At 41.4% G+C, this 15412-nt stretch overlaps 1 protein-coding gene across 4 annotated transcripts in view; it reads left to right on the forward strand.

The window, feature by feature from the left end:
* Nucleotides 1–1501: 1501 nt before the first annotated feature.
* The window catches only part of LOC114894154 (ubiquinol-cytochrome-c reductase complex assembly factor 1), a 90909-nt gene continuing 76998 nt past the window's right edge, over nt 1502–15412 (forward strand). For 2 of the 4 annotated variants that reach the window (XM_029220572.1, XM_029220574.1), the window contains exons 1-2: nt 3770–3993; nt 12964–13068. In XM_029220572.1, the coding sequence (XP_029076405.1) occupies nt 3937–3993; nt 12964–13068 (162 nt within the window). In that variant the 5' untranslated portion in view covers nt 3770–3936. Of the gene's footprint in view, nt 1538–3769; nt 3994–12963; nt 13069–15412 lie in introns of those variants that run through there. The other 2 variants (XM_029220573.1, XM_029220576.1) reach the window with 2 other exon arrangements.

A 15412-nucleotide genomic window follows, 5' to 3' on the forward strand; every position in this document is an offset into this window, starting at 1 on the left:
GCGGGCTCCTTAGTTGTGGCATGTGAACTCTTAGTTGCGGCATGCATGTGGGATCTAGTTCCCTGACCAGGGATCGAACCTGGGCCCCCTGCATTGGGAGGGCAGGGTCCTATCCACTGTGCCACCAGGGAAGTCCCCGCATGTTATTCTCTAATTTAGCTCTTTGTTGTTCCCTTCATAGCACTTACCACAATTTTTAACTATTTTATTTTTTTCATCGGCTTACTAGACTTTTGTGACACAGCACCTCCAGCCTCTACCCCCCCACCCCCAGGTCTATGAGCTCCAGGAAGCCAGTATCCACACCTGTCTTGTGGATAGTGACCATTCACTGCACATAGTGACCATTCAGTGGGTCTATGTTGACTGAATGAAAGAGAAGGGAGTCCTTCAGCACCCTGCCCTTCTGCTCTCAGTCACCCCAGGAGCACTGACACCTTCTCTCCTCTACTGTTCTTGGGATACAATGAATGCAAGAGGTGTTCTAGCCAAGGCCATTCTCTCCCAACCTCCTGTGGAAACTCTTTGCGTCCTTGATTCTTTCTTCTGTATCTTCATCTTTATAATAATTTCCTATCAGTACTCAAAGATGCTCCCAGTCACAACCAACCAACCAGAAGCCCCTAAAGTTCCTTCTTCGGGTCTCAGGTCAGCATGTGACCACCCTCTTCCCCTGAATTTCAGGACTCAGCCATGCCCTTTGTTCTTCCTCCTACTCTTTCTCAGGCTCGTTTTAGAGAATCTTTTTTTTTTCCTTTCAGTAATTGGCTGGGTTGGGTCTTCATTGCTGCGTGCGGGTTTTCTCTAGTTGTGGCGAGCAGGGTCTGCTCTTCATTGCGGTGCATGGGCTTTGCATTGCAGTGGATTCTCTTGTTGCGGAGCACGGGCTCTAGGAGCGTGGGCTCAGTAGTTACGGCTTGCAGGCTCAGTAGTTGTGGCGCACGGGCTTAGTTGCTCCGTGGCATGTGGGATCTTCCAGGACCAGGACTCGAACTTGCGTCCCCTGCATTGGCAGGCGGGTTCTTAATCACTGCACCACCAGGGAAGTCCCTTAGGGAGTTCTGAAGTGCTAGGATTCTCCCAGGATTCTGTTCTTTCCAACCGTCGGTGAAAAGGGGGGAATCATTGTGGGGACAGAGTCTGGGAAAGAGGGACTCCGACAAGGTGGTGCTGAAGACTGAGGCTGGGTGAGGTGGGTTAATGAAAGAGCTATGAAAAGCCCGAGGCAGAGGTCAAAGAGGACAGGTGTTGTGATGACCTGAGCCTCTGTGACGTGTCTGGCGGAGACTAGGGAGAGCGGGAGGCGCGCGCGCGTCCCGACTGTCCGGCCGCGTCCCAGGCCCTGCCTCCTCGCGCACAGCAGTGAAAGCGTGCGCTCGTGTGCGCAGCGACCTCTGTGCGCCTGCGCCGCCGTTGCCGGGCATCCGCCGGCGAAAAGACGACCTAGGGGAGGGGTGGTGGCAGCGGGGACTCCGGAAGCCCACCTTTCACCCGGAAATGGTTGTCGAGAAACATGGCGTTGCTGGTGCGAGTCCTTGTGAGTGAAGGAGTAATTTTGTGGTGTCGCCCACCGGGCCTCCGGGTTGGAGTCGGAGAGGGAGGGGCGGGAGCAACTGGACGGAAGTGCAGGAGCGGAGCCTGTGCGGTAGCGAGGCTGCGCGGCCGCATCTCTTCGGGGAAACTGAGGGAGTTTCCCACCTCCCCCGACCCTCGGTTTGGCCGTGGCTTCCCCCTCTTTGGAGAAGGCGTGAGACTGACGTCAGATATAAATTTGACGAAGCTTGCTTTTCCTTGGTCACCACCTGTGACTGCTTCCCCTCAGGGAGAGAGGCAGCGCGTGGGGCACTGATTGTAGTTTCGGGAGACCCGGGTTCTAGTTCCTGTTCTGTCACTAACGCTCAGGGTGACCTTGGGCAAGTCACTTTTGGGCTTCAGAGTTCCAATGGGCAAAGCGAGGACGTAAATCTGCAAGTCTTTGGGATTCTGAGGTTCTTTGGGTTTGTTTCAGAGATCAGTAGATCAATTATTAACTCTATAGTTAAGTGGAATACTCTTATATGCTATTAGAGTGAAAGCTGCACGAGAACTGGGGTCATGTCTGTCGTTTTCACTCTGTCTAGCAGTGTCTGGCACATCACAGGTGTTCAGTAAAGATTTGTTGAAGGAATGAAATAAGTGATGAAGAACTACTCGACTAAACACCCATATGGGAAGCTGCTGCACCTCTTGTGATTCAGTCCTGAACTTCTAGCCGACTCTGACTTATAGAAATTAAAGAGAACAAGAGTTAGGAGGATACAGAGCTTGGCTCCTAATCATGGAGGGATAGTAGAGTTTATAATTTTATCAAGTCTTTAAAAAACTGGGTCAAGGAGATTGTTTTTCATAGCAGACACTGTGTATTCCTGCCTCTAGCTTTCTTTTGAGTTCTGATATTAGAAATATTTGTGTCTAATCTTTTTATATGTGGCATACACGGCCTGTGATTTTACTTCTTGTATTCCTTGTCAGCCTAGCAAAGTGCAGTGCCCTCTGTTGTTGTGTAGTAAAAGTTTTTTTGAAGAGTAGCCCCTGTAACCTACAGAAAGTAACTTGGTGAAGTAATTGTTGATGCCAGGGCAGGAACTGATTCAGATCTGAGGACTGCTGAGGAAATGGCAACTAGGATGTCCTAAGTGGTTTTTTTTGGCCATGGTGCTCGGCCTGTGGGCTCTTAGTTCCCTGACCAGGAATCGAACCCAGGCCCCTGGCAGTGGAAGCGCAGAGTCCTAACCACTGGACCACCAGGGAATTCCCTCCTAAGTGTTTTGTTTTTTAAAAAAATATTTATTTATTTTTATTATTATTTTTTTGGCTGTGTTGGGTCTTAGTTGTGGTGCGCAGGCTTCTCTCTAGTTGTGGCTCGCATACTCAGTAGCTGCGGCGCATGGGCTTAGTTGCCCTGCTGCGTGTGGGATCTTAGTTCCTTGACCAGGAATTGAACCTGTGTCCCCTGCATTGGAAGGTGAATTCTTAACCACTGGACCACCAGGGAAGTCCCCCTTCTAGATGTATTTTTTTTAAATTAATTAATTTATTTTTGGCTGCGTTGGGTCTTTGTTGCTGCGTGCGGGCTTTCTCTAGTTGTGAGCAGGGGCTACTCTTCGTTGTGATGCACAGGCTTGTCACTACAGTGGCTTCTCTTGTTGCTGAGCACAGGCTCTAGGCGCTCGCGCTTCAGTAGTTGTGGCATGTGGGCTCAGTAGTTGTGGCTCATGGGCTCTAGAGCACAGGCTCTGTAGTTGTGGTGCACAGGCTTAGTTGCTCTGCGGCCTGTGGGATCTTCCCAGACCAGGGATCGAACCCATGTCCCCTGCATTGGCAGGCAGATTCTTAACCACTGTGCTACCAGGGAAGTCCCATCCTAGGTGTTTTTAAGATAGATACTTTTGGGGGGAAAGGTGAGAATTTTATTGGGCTGTAGATCCGAAATGAATACCTTGACTTGTCTTGGAAGTTAGTGACTTCCCCAGCTGAGCATGCTGCTGAGCATGTGGATGGTTACAGGATCTTTTCTTCTTGGTTGGTAGCATCCAGTGAAACCACCTTTCTAACTGCCTTCTATTAGTTGAATCTTTTTCTACCCCCCATTTATCCCTTTCTATTCATCTTTTTAGGTAGAAAGCAAGATTAGGTAAGGAAAGTCACTTTCACTTTATACGGTATACTGTAATTCTTTGAAGTCTTCTTATCATATGTGGTAATGTGTGACAAAGCAACAGAAACTCCCTTAGGACTAGAGAGTTACAGTAAACATGGAAGTAGCAGATATTTATTGATCACCTATGCTGAAGAGGCATTAGGGTTAGGCACTGTGAGGAATTCACAAATAAAGGAAAATGCACCTGTCTAGGTGTCGGAAGAACCTTGTTTGAAAGCTTGGCCCCATTACTTACTATGGGTATAGCCTTGAGCAAATCACCTAACTTCTCTGAGCCTCAGATTTTCTTAAGGGTAAGTTTGATAGGGTTGATCTGAGAATCAGTTGATACAAATGACATTTTAAATGCTTGTTTTCCCTTCCTTTTAATTCAGCGACTATTTTGAGTGTTCACTGCATTCAAGCAATTCTCCAAGGGACTGAGGATGAAAAACATAGAACTTATTCTCATGTTTATAATCTAATAGCAGAGACAGAAAAGAAAACTACTGATAACAATTCTTGAAATGCTGTGACAGCAGAGTGGTAGCAGAGTAGAAAGGTGCTGTGGTAGCAGAGTAGAAAGGCACCTAACCCAGCCTGAGGACAAGCATTTAGATACTTAAACTAAAGGAGGGAGCATTAGATGGGGAATAGGGGAAAGGAAATAGAGGAGAAGCATTAGCTTATGCTACTATGCTAGACAACAAAGGCGCTCTAAGTAAATCTCTCTGGCTGGACTCAGGGGCACTTGTGGGGAAATGGCAGTAGAGGAGACATTGCCTTGCATGTCATAGTTAGGGGTTGGAGATTTATCTTGAGGCAGAGGGCAGCCACTGAAGTATTTTAAACGAAGGGAAGATTTATTTTTAAAGGTTTTTTTGATGCATTTACTCTTGTTATTTTTCTTATTTAAATTTTTAAAATTGAGGAATAATTGACGTACAGTAAATCACACTTATTTAATTGTATAATTTGATAAGTTTTGACACAGGTATACACCCGAAAAGTCATAATCATAATAAAAATAACGCACATATCCGTCACTCCCCAAAATTTCTTTGCGCCCTTTTGCAATCCTTGTATTGCTCTCCCTGCTTCCAGCCACCATTGATCAGGGGAACACTTTGTTCCTTCTCTCATTTTAAAATTGAAATTTAAAAATTTTAATTTGAAAGTATAAAAAAGTAAAAAAAAAAAAGTCCAATCCACATAGTAAACAAAAAACATAGATTTTTGTTTTAATAGATCCCTGTAACAAGGGTGGATGTAACAGATGGGTCAGTCAGAGAGGGCTGAGATTAGAGTCCCCAAGGCCAGTCAGAAACTAAAGTAATCCTGGAAGAAGTGATGAAGGCCTGTACTAAGTGGGAGATGGACAGTGTGATTAAAGAAGAAGGGATGGTTGCAAGAGGTATTGAGGAAATTGTCTACAGAGCTTGATGAGAGATTAGATGTTAAGGATGAGGAAGAGGGAAGAGTCTAACAGCTTGTCCCAGGTCAGCCTAGGATGACTGAGTTAATAGCAGTGTTCTTCACTGAGAAAATCTAGCTGGAGTTTTTGGGGTTTTTCTGTTTGTTTGGTGTTTTTTTATTGTTGTTGGTTTTTGTTTTTGCAGCTGGATATTTGGTGTTCAGGAGAGGGAGCTGAAATATAAGTTGTAGTTGAAACAAAAATGTTGAGATTTCTCGAGCAATAATATTGATAGGGAACATTTATAGGGCACTTACCATGTGGTAAGCACTCTTAAATACTTTATATGTGTGAACTTGCTAAATCCTTACGACAGCCCTTTGAAAAGGTAGGCACTATTATTCCCCCATTTTGCAGACAGGAAAATTGAACCACCGAGAAGTAGTATTCCTGAAACATTCTCATTAATCTCCCCTTACTTTTTCCTCTTTCTGTCTTTTTGACCAGTTTTTACCCTTTTCCAAGGATGGGTTTGGGAAGGAGGAGTAAACTGAAACACTGCTATTGCTGAGTAGATCTAACAGAAGAACTGGACATTTGAGCAGTGCGCTGGGGCTTTTTTATGGTTTTATGAGCTGTTTTGACATTGGTAGTAATTTTTACTTTTCTTTGATAGTAGTATAAATTGCAGAAAGCCACACTGGATTTAAAAAAAAATTGTAGTAGAATACGCATAACATAATTTACCATTTCAACCAATTTTAAGTGTACAGTTCAGTGGTATTAAGTACATTCACATTGTTGTGCTGCCATCACCACCATCATCCAAAGAACTCTTTTCATCTTCAAAAACTGAAACTCTGTACGTATTAAAAGATAAATCCCTATGCCCCACTCTACCCAGCCCTGGGCAACCACCATTCCTTCTGTCTTTATGATTTTGACTACTCTAGGTACCTCATATAAGTGGAATCATACAGTGTTTGTTCTTTTGTGTCTGGCTTATTTCACTTAACATAATGTCCTGAAAGTTCATCCATGTTGTAACATGACAGAATTTCCTTTTTTTAAGGCTGAATAATATTCTGTTGTATGCATATACTACATTTCATTTATCCATTCATCTGTTGATGGGCACTTTGGTTGCTTCCACCTTTTGGCTATTGCCAAATAGTGCTGCCATGAACATGGGTGTACAAATATTTGTTCTAGTCCCTGTTGTTACTTCTTTTGGGTATGTGCTCAGAAGTAGAATTGTTGGATCATATTGTAATTCTATGTTTAATTTTTTGAGCAGTCACCATTCTGTTTTCCATAGCAGCTGCACCATTTTACATTTCTACCAGCCAAGCATAAGGGTTTCAATTTCTCCACATCTTCTCCAACACTTACTTTCTTTCTTTCTTTTTTTTTTTTTATAGTGGCCATCCGAATGGGTGTGAGAGGATAATCTCATTGTAGTTTTTTTTTTTTTAAGATTTTTTTTGATGTGGACCATTTTTAAAGTCTTTTTAAAAATTTAATTAATTTATTTTTGGCTGCATTGGGTCTACGTTGCTGCGCACAGGCTTTTCTCTAGTTGCAGCAAGCAGGGGCTACGCTTTGTTGCGGTGTGCGGGCTTCTCACTGTAGTGGTTTCTCTTGTTGCAGAGCATGGGCTCTAGGCATGTGGGCTTCAGTAGTTGTGGCATGTGGGCTCAGTAGTTGTGGCACAAGGGCTTAGTTGCTCTGTGGCATGTGGGATGTGGGAGCGTCCCAGACCAGAGATCAAACCCATGTCCCCTGCATTGGCAGGCGGATTCTCAACCACTGCGCCCCCAGGGAAGTCCCATCTGCAAGTATTTTTTCACATATTTTTTCTGTTCCTTATTTCTCTCTTCTCCGTCTGAGACTTCCATTATACATATGTTGGTATGTTTGATGGTGTAGATACGTTTGCTGGTGGGTCTCTGAGACTCCATTAAATTTTCTTCATTTTTTTTTTTTCTTTCTGTTCATTGGGCTGGATAATCTCAATTGATCTATCTTCAAGGTCACTGATTCTTTCTTTTGCTCAAATCTGCTGTTAAACTTCTCTAGTGAAATGTTAATTTTATTTATTGTTCTTTTCTTTTTAAAAAAATTTTTAAAAAAAAAATTTATTTGCTTGCACCAGGTCTTAGTTGTGGCAGATGAGCTCCTTAGTTGCAGCTTGCAGGCTCCTTAGTTGTGGCTTGCCTGCTCCTTAGTTGCGGCCTGCGGGCTCCTCATTTGTGGCATGTGTACTCTTACTTGCAGCATGCATGTGGGATCTAGTTCTCTGACCAAGGATCAAACCCAGGCCCCCTGCATTGGGAGTGCAGAGTCCTATCCACTGCACCACCAGAGAAGTCCCTTATTGTCCTTTTCAACTCCAGAATTTTTGTTTGGCTTTTTGTAAAATTTCTTTCTTTATTGATATTGTTTATTTGGTGAGATACCATTCTCATACTTTGCTTTAGTTCTTTAGTCATGGTTTCCTTTAGATCTTAAAATTTTTAAATAGCTGGTTCAAAGTCTTTGTCTGGTTTGTCTAATGTCTGGGCTTCCTCAGGGACAGTTTCTACTGATTTTTAAATTTTCCCTTGTATTGACCATGCTTTTCTTGTTGTTTTACATGTTTCACAAGTTTTTGTTGAAAACTAAACATTTTAAATAATATAATGTGGCACCTCTGGAAATCAGGACTTTCTTTTCTCAGAGTTTGTTGTTATTTTTCTGTTTAGTGACTTTTCTGAATTAATTCTGTAAAGTCTGTATTCTTTGTCATGTGGTCTCTGCCCAGTTAGCTTAGTGGTCAAGTAATGATTGGATGGAGATTTCCTTAAATGCCTGGAACCAATGAGTCTCTTAGTATTTGTTGAGGGGCTCTGTGTGCATTTTGGAGCATGCCTTCATCCTACTGCCAGTCATTTGACAGTTCTGCCTTAACCTTCACTTCCTGCTTGTGAAGCACCTCAAGGTCAACCAGAGATGAGCGCTTAGAGCAGTCTCAGGTCTTTCCTGTTCTGGGCATGTGCACAAACCTGTGCATCTGCATGGCCTTCAAGTTCCCAGGAATATGTCAGAGCTTTTCAAGGTCCCTATGCATATCTCATTCCTCTGATTTTCCTTTTAAACTTTTTGATTAGCCTATTGTTTTCCCCAAGTATTATCCACTGCCTCAGGCAGCCACAAAGTTAAACAATTGCCTCTATTTGTTTTCCACTAACGCTCCTGGGGAAAATGGTTATCATACTGGAGGAGTTTCAAGACAGATGGAGTCTTCCAAGGAACCGCTAGACAGATCAAATAATTCCAGACCTTTGTGAATAAGGTTTGAGGAGCTTCAACCCCATTCAGGAGTCAACTTTTCTCCAGAGAAGACTAGTTCCTTTCAGTGAATACTACTATTTAGAAACCAAGTTTGGATGCTACATGTTGTCATTGCAACTGGGGTGTCATTGCTTCCAGGCCCTATCAGTACAGGAGTAGGAAGTATATGTATGTGTATACATATACATAAACACACATATGTTGATTTCTTTATCTCTGTATATTAAAAACTTACACCAGTTACTCTAAATCCACCCCAATAGCACAGGGTTTATTCCGTCCTTTTGCCTTTTCATATTTGTTAACTCCTTTCTCTGATAGAAACCTGATCCCTCATCCTTAATATATTTACTGATTTGCTCAAATCCTTCCTGTATTTGTGAATTCACATACTTGCTAAACTTTATTTGTAACCTGAATCAATACTTGTGGTGCTTTTGCAGTCATTTGTGGACATGTGCAGAGGGGTGAAAAATTTGAACTGCAACATGCATATTCCTGGCTGAGGTGATACTCTGACTTCTTGTTTTAGCTATTATGCTGTAAACAAGTATCCTTCTCATGGTCAATTTAGTGTCATGTTTTTTGCATTTTTGTGCTTTTGTTGGTGATTTCCCTGGTTAAAATGGCCCCCAGGTGTAGTGCTGAAGTGCTGTCTAGTGCTGCTAAGTGCAAAAAGGCTGTGATGCTTCTTGTGGAGAAAATTTGTGTGTTATAGATGAGTTTTGTTCAGGAGCAAGTTAGTGCTATTGGCTCTGAGTTCAGTGTTAATGAATCAACAACATATTAAATAAGGTGTCTTTAAACAGAAACACACAAAACAAGTTCATGTATTGTTTGGTTGATGAAAATGTTGTGACCAGAGGCTTGCAGGAACCTAACCCTGTATTTTTCCCCTAGGAGCAATGGTTCAGTGTTTGCTAACTTAGTGTTTGTGGTCACTTTGTAAAACATAACTATGGGGAATAGGAGAATTGACTACCTGTAAAGCCTTTTCCAGCTCATGGGTGAGCAAAGGAAAATACTATGTATCTTAAAAACCACATGAAGAAAGAGTCTGGTCAGTGGACTGATTAAAGTGTAGTCACAAAAAGAGCTGATCTGTGAGAATATTTTCAAATACGATGTAAAATCACCTGCAAATCACAATATGCACAGGAAATACAAACATAAAACTTATCTTTAAAGTTTTGGTTGAAGTGTTGATGAGGCAAAAGGACAATAAAACCAGTTCCCACTGAGTAATGGTGTTTATACTATCCTAAGTTAAAGCAATTTTTTTGTTTTGTTTTGTTTTGTGGTACGCGGGCCTCTCACTGTTGTGGCCTCTCCCGTTGTGGAGCACAGGCTTCGGACGCGCAGGCTCAGCGGCCATGGCTCATGGGCCCAGCCGCTCCGCGGCATGTGGGATCTTCCGTGGGATCTTCCCAGACCGGGACACGAACCCGTGTCCCCTGCATCAGCAGGCAGATTCTCAACCACTGCGCCACCAGGGAAGCCCTAAAGCAATGATTTTAACCACTGGATTTTTTTCTGAACTTGGGAGAACTGAGGTTTGCTAATTGTTATAGACCTAATGTATTTGTACCTATAAGAGGATGATAAGTACTTCCACAGATTTACTGATATATATTTATAAATGAAGTATTGGGAGAGGTGGAAAGGAAAAAGGACTTAGTAGAATCAGTAGAACCAGAACCTGGAGTCTAGGTTGAAGCAAATGAGCTCATGCTTTGGGTAGGAGAGAAGAAGAGAGTCCCAGAGGAACTCCAAGGGGATTAGCTTGTGTGGAGAGGAGCAGTAATTCTCAAACCAGAGAGTATGAGTCAGGTTTTGGAACTGCTGAGTGGAGAATGCAAGGCAGAGTATGTAAGTATATTGATGGGTCGGAGTCCAGTTGGTAAAGATCAGGTGTTTAAGTTTGACTACAGAGACACTTGGAGGCACTGCAAGCTTTTGAGAAAGGGAATTCCAGGTTCAAAGCAATATTTTAAGAAAATGGCTCTTGCTGCTGTGACAGTTTGCTGGGGAAAGAGGAGTTTACTTAACATAATTCAGTAACAGTTGTTAATAGCAATAGTGAAGCCTTTGTGTGTGTGTTTTACTGTTATTGAAGTGCTTTTACAGGTGGTCCTTGGGACGCTCCTGTGAGGTAGCTTTTATTATTCCCACTTTTAGGTAAGGGAAAATGGAGGTCCAGAGTTTTGAGTAACTAGTTCAGGGTCACACAGCTATTTAATGGTAGGCTTGCGATTCAGATACCCTTTCTGCTACACCTCAGTTTCAGTTAAGGATTTCGACAAAGAATTGTTGTTGTAGGATTGGAGGAGGAAAGAAAACAGCAGCTGATTACTACTTTCTTCCAGTAAGAAGCGACTTAAAGTATTGGCATGAGACCAAGTAGAGTGAAATGTTACAGAGAAAATTTTTATTGACATTGGAAAAAATATGATGAAATTCTTCAGAAAATCTTCCAAAAGTTTGCATTGTTCCTACTTGTAATGTCCTCTTACCTTACCCCCACCCCCACCCCCACTCCGCTTTGGGCCTGAATCTGCTGAAGTTTCATCTTAGCACGTATTTACATTTTTAGGAAAGGAACATCTGACATGGAATGATCTGGTAAATGTGTCAGCTGTTAGTAAACAAGAAGCCAGTAATTGTATCTCATTTGAAAACAATCCCAACAGGTCAAACCTCAGCTGAAATAAAATCCTATTTTTAAGCTTTACTTTTAATTTGAAACATAAGTTGCTGTGAGTAGCCTATTAGAAACAGTTACACAACTTTAGAAAGCATCTCTAGGTTTAAAATTCTAATACCTTTCTCCCCCTTACCCCTGGCCCTTCCTGCCTAGTCATGAGGAAATGGAGATTCAGATTCAACTTAATATTTATTGAGTTGGACATACTGCAAAGGACATTTTTTTTTCCTTAAAATCCTGAGAGGTAGGGATTTTTATTTATTTTATGGAAGAGGCAACAAAGGCTCATAGCTCACTGACAGGGGAGCCAAGAGTCAAATCGGTGCTTTCTGATTCCAAGTACAGGACTCTTCCCATAGTATTATGCTGTATTTTAATTGGTTCAAGACTAGGTCATAGAGTGGTAGAGCTAGAAGGGACTTTGGGGATATTTCCGCTACCCTTTCATCCCATAAATGAGCATGGATCCAGGAGTTGGGCTTTCTGGATTCAAATCTTAACCCCACTATTTATTAACCATGTGACCTTGGGAAGTTACTTATCCATACTTCCATTTCTCTATGCATATACGTGGGATAATAACAATATACCTAAGTCATTGGGTGGTGATTATGAGGTTTAAATGAGTTCATATATGTAAAGTACCTGAAAAATACCTGGCACATAGTAAGTGCTTATAAGTATTACTAATATTTGTTAAGAGGAAACTGAGTATCATAAAGGTGTAATTACTTCTAAAGATTATATTAAAGTAGCTGAGTTTAAACTAGGATCCGGATCTTTGACTCCTACTATTGTAGTTGATGGTTGGCAAAGTGTTTTCAGACAGTTTGGTATATCCAGTCCTCATTATGGCTCTATAAAGTCTACAGGCCAAGTGAAAGAAAACCCTTCGATCTCCCAAAGTTGGTTTCTAGAATAGAGATTTCCAGTGCTGTGTACGTGGATGCCATTTATACAGTGGGTTGTATTTCAGCTTCATAAAGTAAAGCAGGCTTCTCATTTAGCAAGGTAGAGCTTCTCCTTTCTCCAGCCTAACCTTTCACTTTAGTCCAGAGACCTTTTTGAGGTCAGTTAATGCCAGAGAGAAAAATTGGACCTCAGTCATAGCTCTAACAGCCACTTAATCTCCCTTTGTCTTGGAAATCAAATTGCCCAAGTGTATTTTCCCACCCTAAAAATTTCAGCCCATGGGGCTTCCCTGGTGGCGCAGTGGTTGAGAGTCCGCCTGCCGATGCAGGGGACATGGGTTCGTGCCCCGGTCCGGGAAGATCCCACATGCCACGGAGTGGCTGGGCCCGTGAGCCATGGCCGCTGAGCCTGCGCATCCGGAGCCTGTGCTCCGCAACGGGAGAGGCCACAACAGTGAGAGGCCCGCATACCGCAAAAAAATAAAAAATAAAAATAAAAATTTCAGCCTTAGTTTCTTCATCCTTTTGGGGTTAATGGTAATCCTGGCACTGTTCACTGTAAAAGGATTTTATGAAGAGCTTATAAATCAGTGTTTATGAAAAGGAATTGCAAACTCTGATTTAAATGATAAGCTAACTGTAAAATGCCTGAAGTAGGTTTATTTTGTTACTTTCCTGAGAGGGAGCTCATGTCCTCCAGTTTGGGTCAGCTATTACCAGAATTCGTCTAGTCCGTGGTAGGCAGGGGTACATTTTATCCTTGGAGAGATGAGCATGGGGAGGCTTGGTCCTAGTCCTGTTTTGGAAATTCTCCTTTCATGTGCCCTGTTCTGGCAGGATTTCTAGACTTAGGTACGCTCTTTGCCTTCTACACATGGAGTCTGATATAGATTCCTGACAAACTATTTTTTTCTTTCTCTAGAGGAACCGGATTAGCATCTCCCAGTGGGTTCCGGTATGCAGCCGATTGCTACTTGTGTCTCATACACAGGGACAGTGGGGCAGGGCTCTGTCTGGTACTTCCCAGGTAAGATTTGTTACTCCTTTGCTTGGTATGAAAAAACCTTAGTGTTTATGTGCAAATGTCATGTATTTATAGATTAGCCAACCAAATTGTGTGATGGAAAAACCTCATGAGACCACTTCTGGGTCTCTGTGGTGCCAGCTCAGGACTGATTCCTACTGTATGGTGTCTAGGGCGTTGCTTCTAAATACCCCAGCAGTGGAACTTAGCCTAGGATACCATGCTACAGTCTGATGATTTTTACTGTTGGGAGTGTTTCCAGATATTCATCTCAGAGTTAACTTTTCTTCAGTTTTCTTTTTGTAGCCACTTTGTGCCGCTTTTATTTGGGGTAAGAAATGTTTCTTCATTTTTTTCCTTTTTATGAACATAAAAATCCAAGGAACAATTATTTCAGGCCTTAGTTTACCACTGATCACATGATTCTTTATAAAGTAGTTTACTTTGGACCCTCCTTGAGAGTTTTTTCTCCTGATTTTTGTTAATTGTACAAATAATTTAGTAATAAAGGAAATAAAAATCACCCATGACTTCAAACCTGAAAACATCTGCTGGTTCTTTTCCAGTCCTTAAGTATGTATGTGTGTACTAATTTTTTCCCTCGGTACCTTAACAAATATCCACAGAATTTTATGTTCTGGTGCTTTTTCACTTATTAGAGCAGACATTATTCACGTTGTTAGATAGATCTCATAATTAATTTTTTAAATGGCTACATGTTATTTATTTAACCTTTGTTTATATTAAAATTATCTACAGATTTTTTTGTAGACTTTAATGTGGTTACCATTTTATTGTTATATAGTATTTCTTATTTTTAATTATTTATTAAAGATGAACTTCTAGGAGGGTGTACCCTAGGTCAAAGGGTATAAGCAGTTTTCCTCTCCAAAAAGTTGTTTTAATTTATACTGCCACCAGCAAGTTTATATAACTAGTTTTTCATCATTACCTCCCCTAAATTGGGTGTTTTAAAAAGATTTAAACTAATTGGGTAGAAAATGTTACCTCGTTTTGCTTTGCATTTCTTTATCAGGGTTAAACATTTTTCTGTTTATCAGTTATTTTTACATCATTATATTTACATCATTTCTCTGTTTATCTACTGGGAATTTATTTTCATTACCAATTTATATAAATTCCTTTTATAGCCATTCACTTTCTTTTTCATATTTAATGCAATGAAAAATTATTTTTGATGTATATAATTATATATTATATAATTTAAATAAATAAATAAAATATATTAAAATACTTAAAATATAGAGTAATTCCCTCCAGCTAGTGTATAAGCCTTGCCCTTCTGAGGACATGTCTTATTTTTACCTGTATTTCCTGGGCTTCTCACTAAGTCTGGCACAGAGAAGGCACTAAACGTATGTTGAACAAATGAAGAATATGCTTGTGCAAAAGAGGCATCTACTTTGGGTAGTCATGTAGCTATTTCTTTTCAGAGTTGGGCTAGGTTCTATTTTTATTTCTGTGCACTGGAAAATTTTAGTAGAATTTATCCTATAGTTCTAAATCATTTGTAAATAATGTGTGCAGAGATGGTGGAAGGAGGAACTCATTATATCAGTCTCTGAGTTGTGCCTCATTCTTTGAATCAATAAACATTTATTGGGTACCTAATATATACCAGATACTATATTAGGCACTGGGATGGCATTATAGAGAAGCATCCATGTAAATAACTTAAAATTGTTTATCTCATGCTGACAAGATTATAAATAAACTGGACATTTTGTCATATTGATGTTACCTCACTGGTACATCTTCCCATCTTTGAGTTCTCCTGGTTGGAAAACTCTGCTTCAGAATGACATCCTTAGGTACATATCTGACAGGGAGGCAGATTTGGCTTAGAATGAGGAAGAACTTTGTGTTAACTAGAATTGTGGTGTAATGGGATGTGTTGGCTGTATTTTAATAAAGTAAATTTACTTTTACTGGAAATATTCAAGCAATGATTGGAAGGCTATGTTAGGGGCTTGACATAAAAGTATCCTCCATTGGATGAGTGGTAGTATCAGATGATCTCTAAGGTAATGTCCAATGCTATAATCCTATTATCATTTTCAAAAGACTAGGGACATTGGACTCTAATCTGTCTTTTCTAAGTAACCTCTTGAAGTTCTGTCATACTTTGATGAGTCTACTTAAAAAGATTTTTTTAGGGCTTCCCTGGTGGCGCAGTGGTTGAGAGTCCGCCTGCTGATGCAGGGGACACGGGTTCGTGCCCCGGTCCAGGAAGATCCCACATTCCGCGGAGTGGCTGGGCCCGTGAGCCATGGCCGCTAAGCCTGCGCGTCCGGAGCCTGTGCTCTGCAACAGGAGAGGCCACAGC

This window comes from Monodon monoceros, unplaced genomic scaffold (genome assembly GCF_005190385.1).
Source record: "Monodon monoceros isolate NGI ecotype Baffin Bay Population unplaced genomic scaffold, NGI_Narwhal_1 Super_Scaffold_13, whole genome shotgun sequence".
Lineage (NCBI taxonomy): Eukaryota > Metazoa > Chordata > Mammalia > Artiodactyla > Monodontidae > Monodon > Monodon monoceros.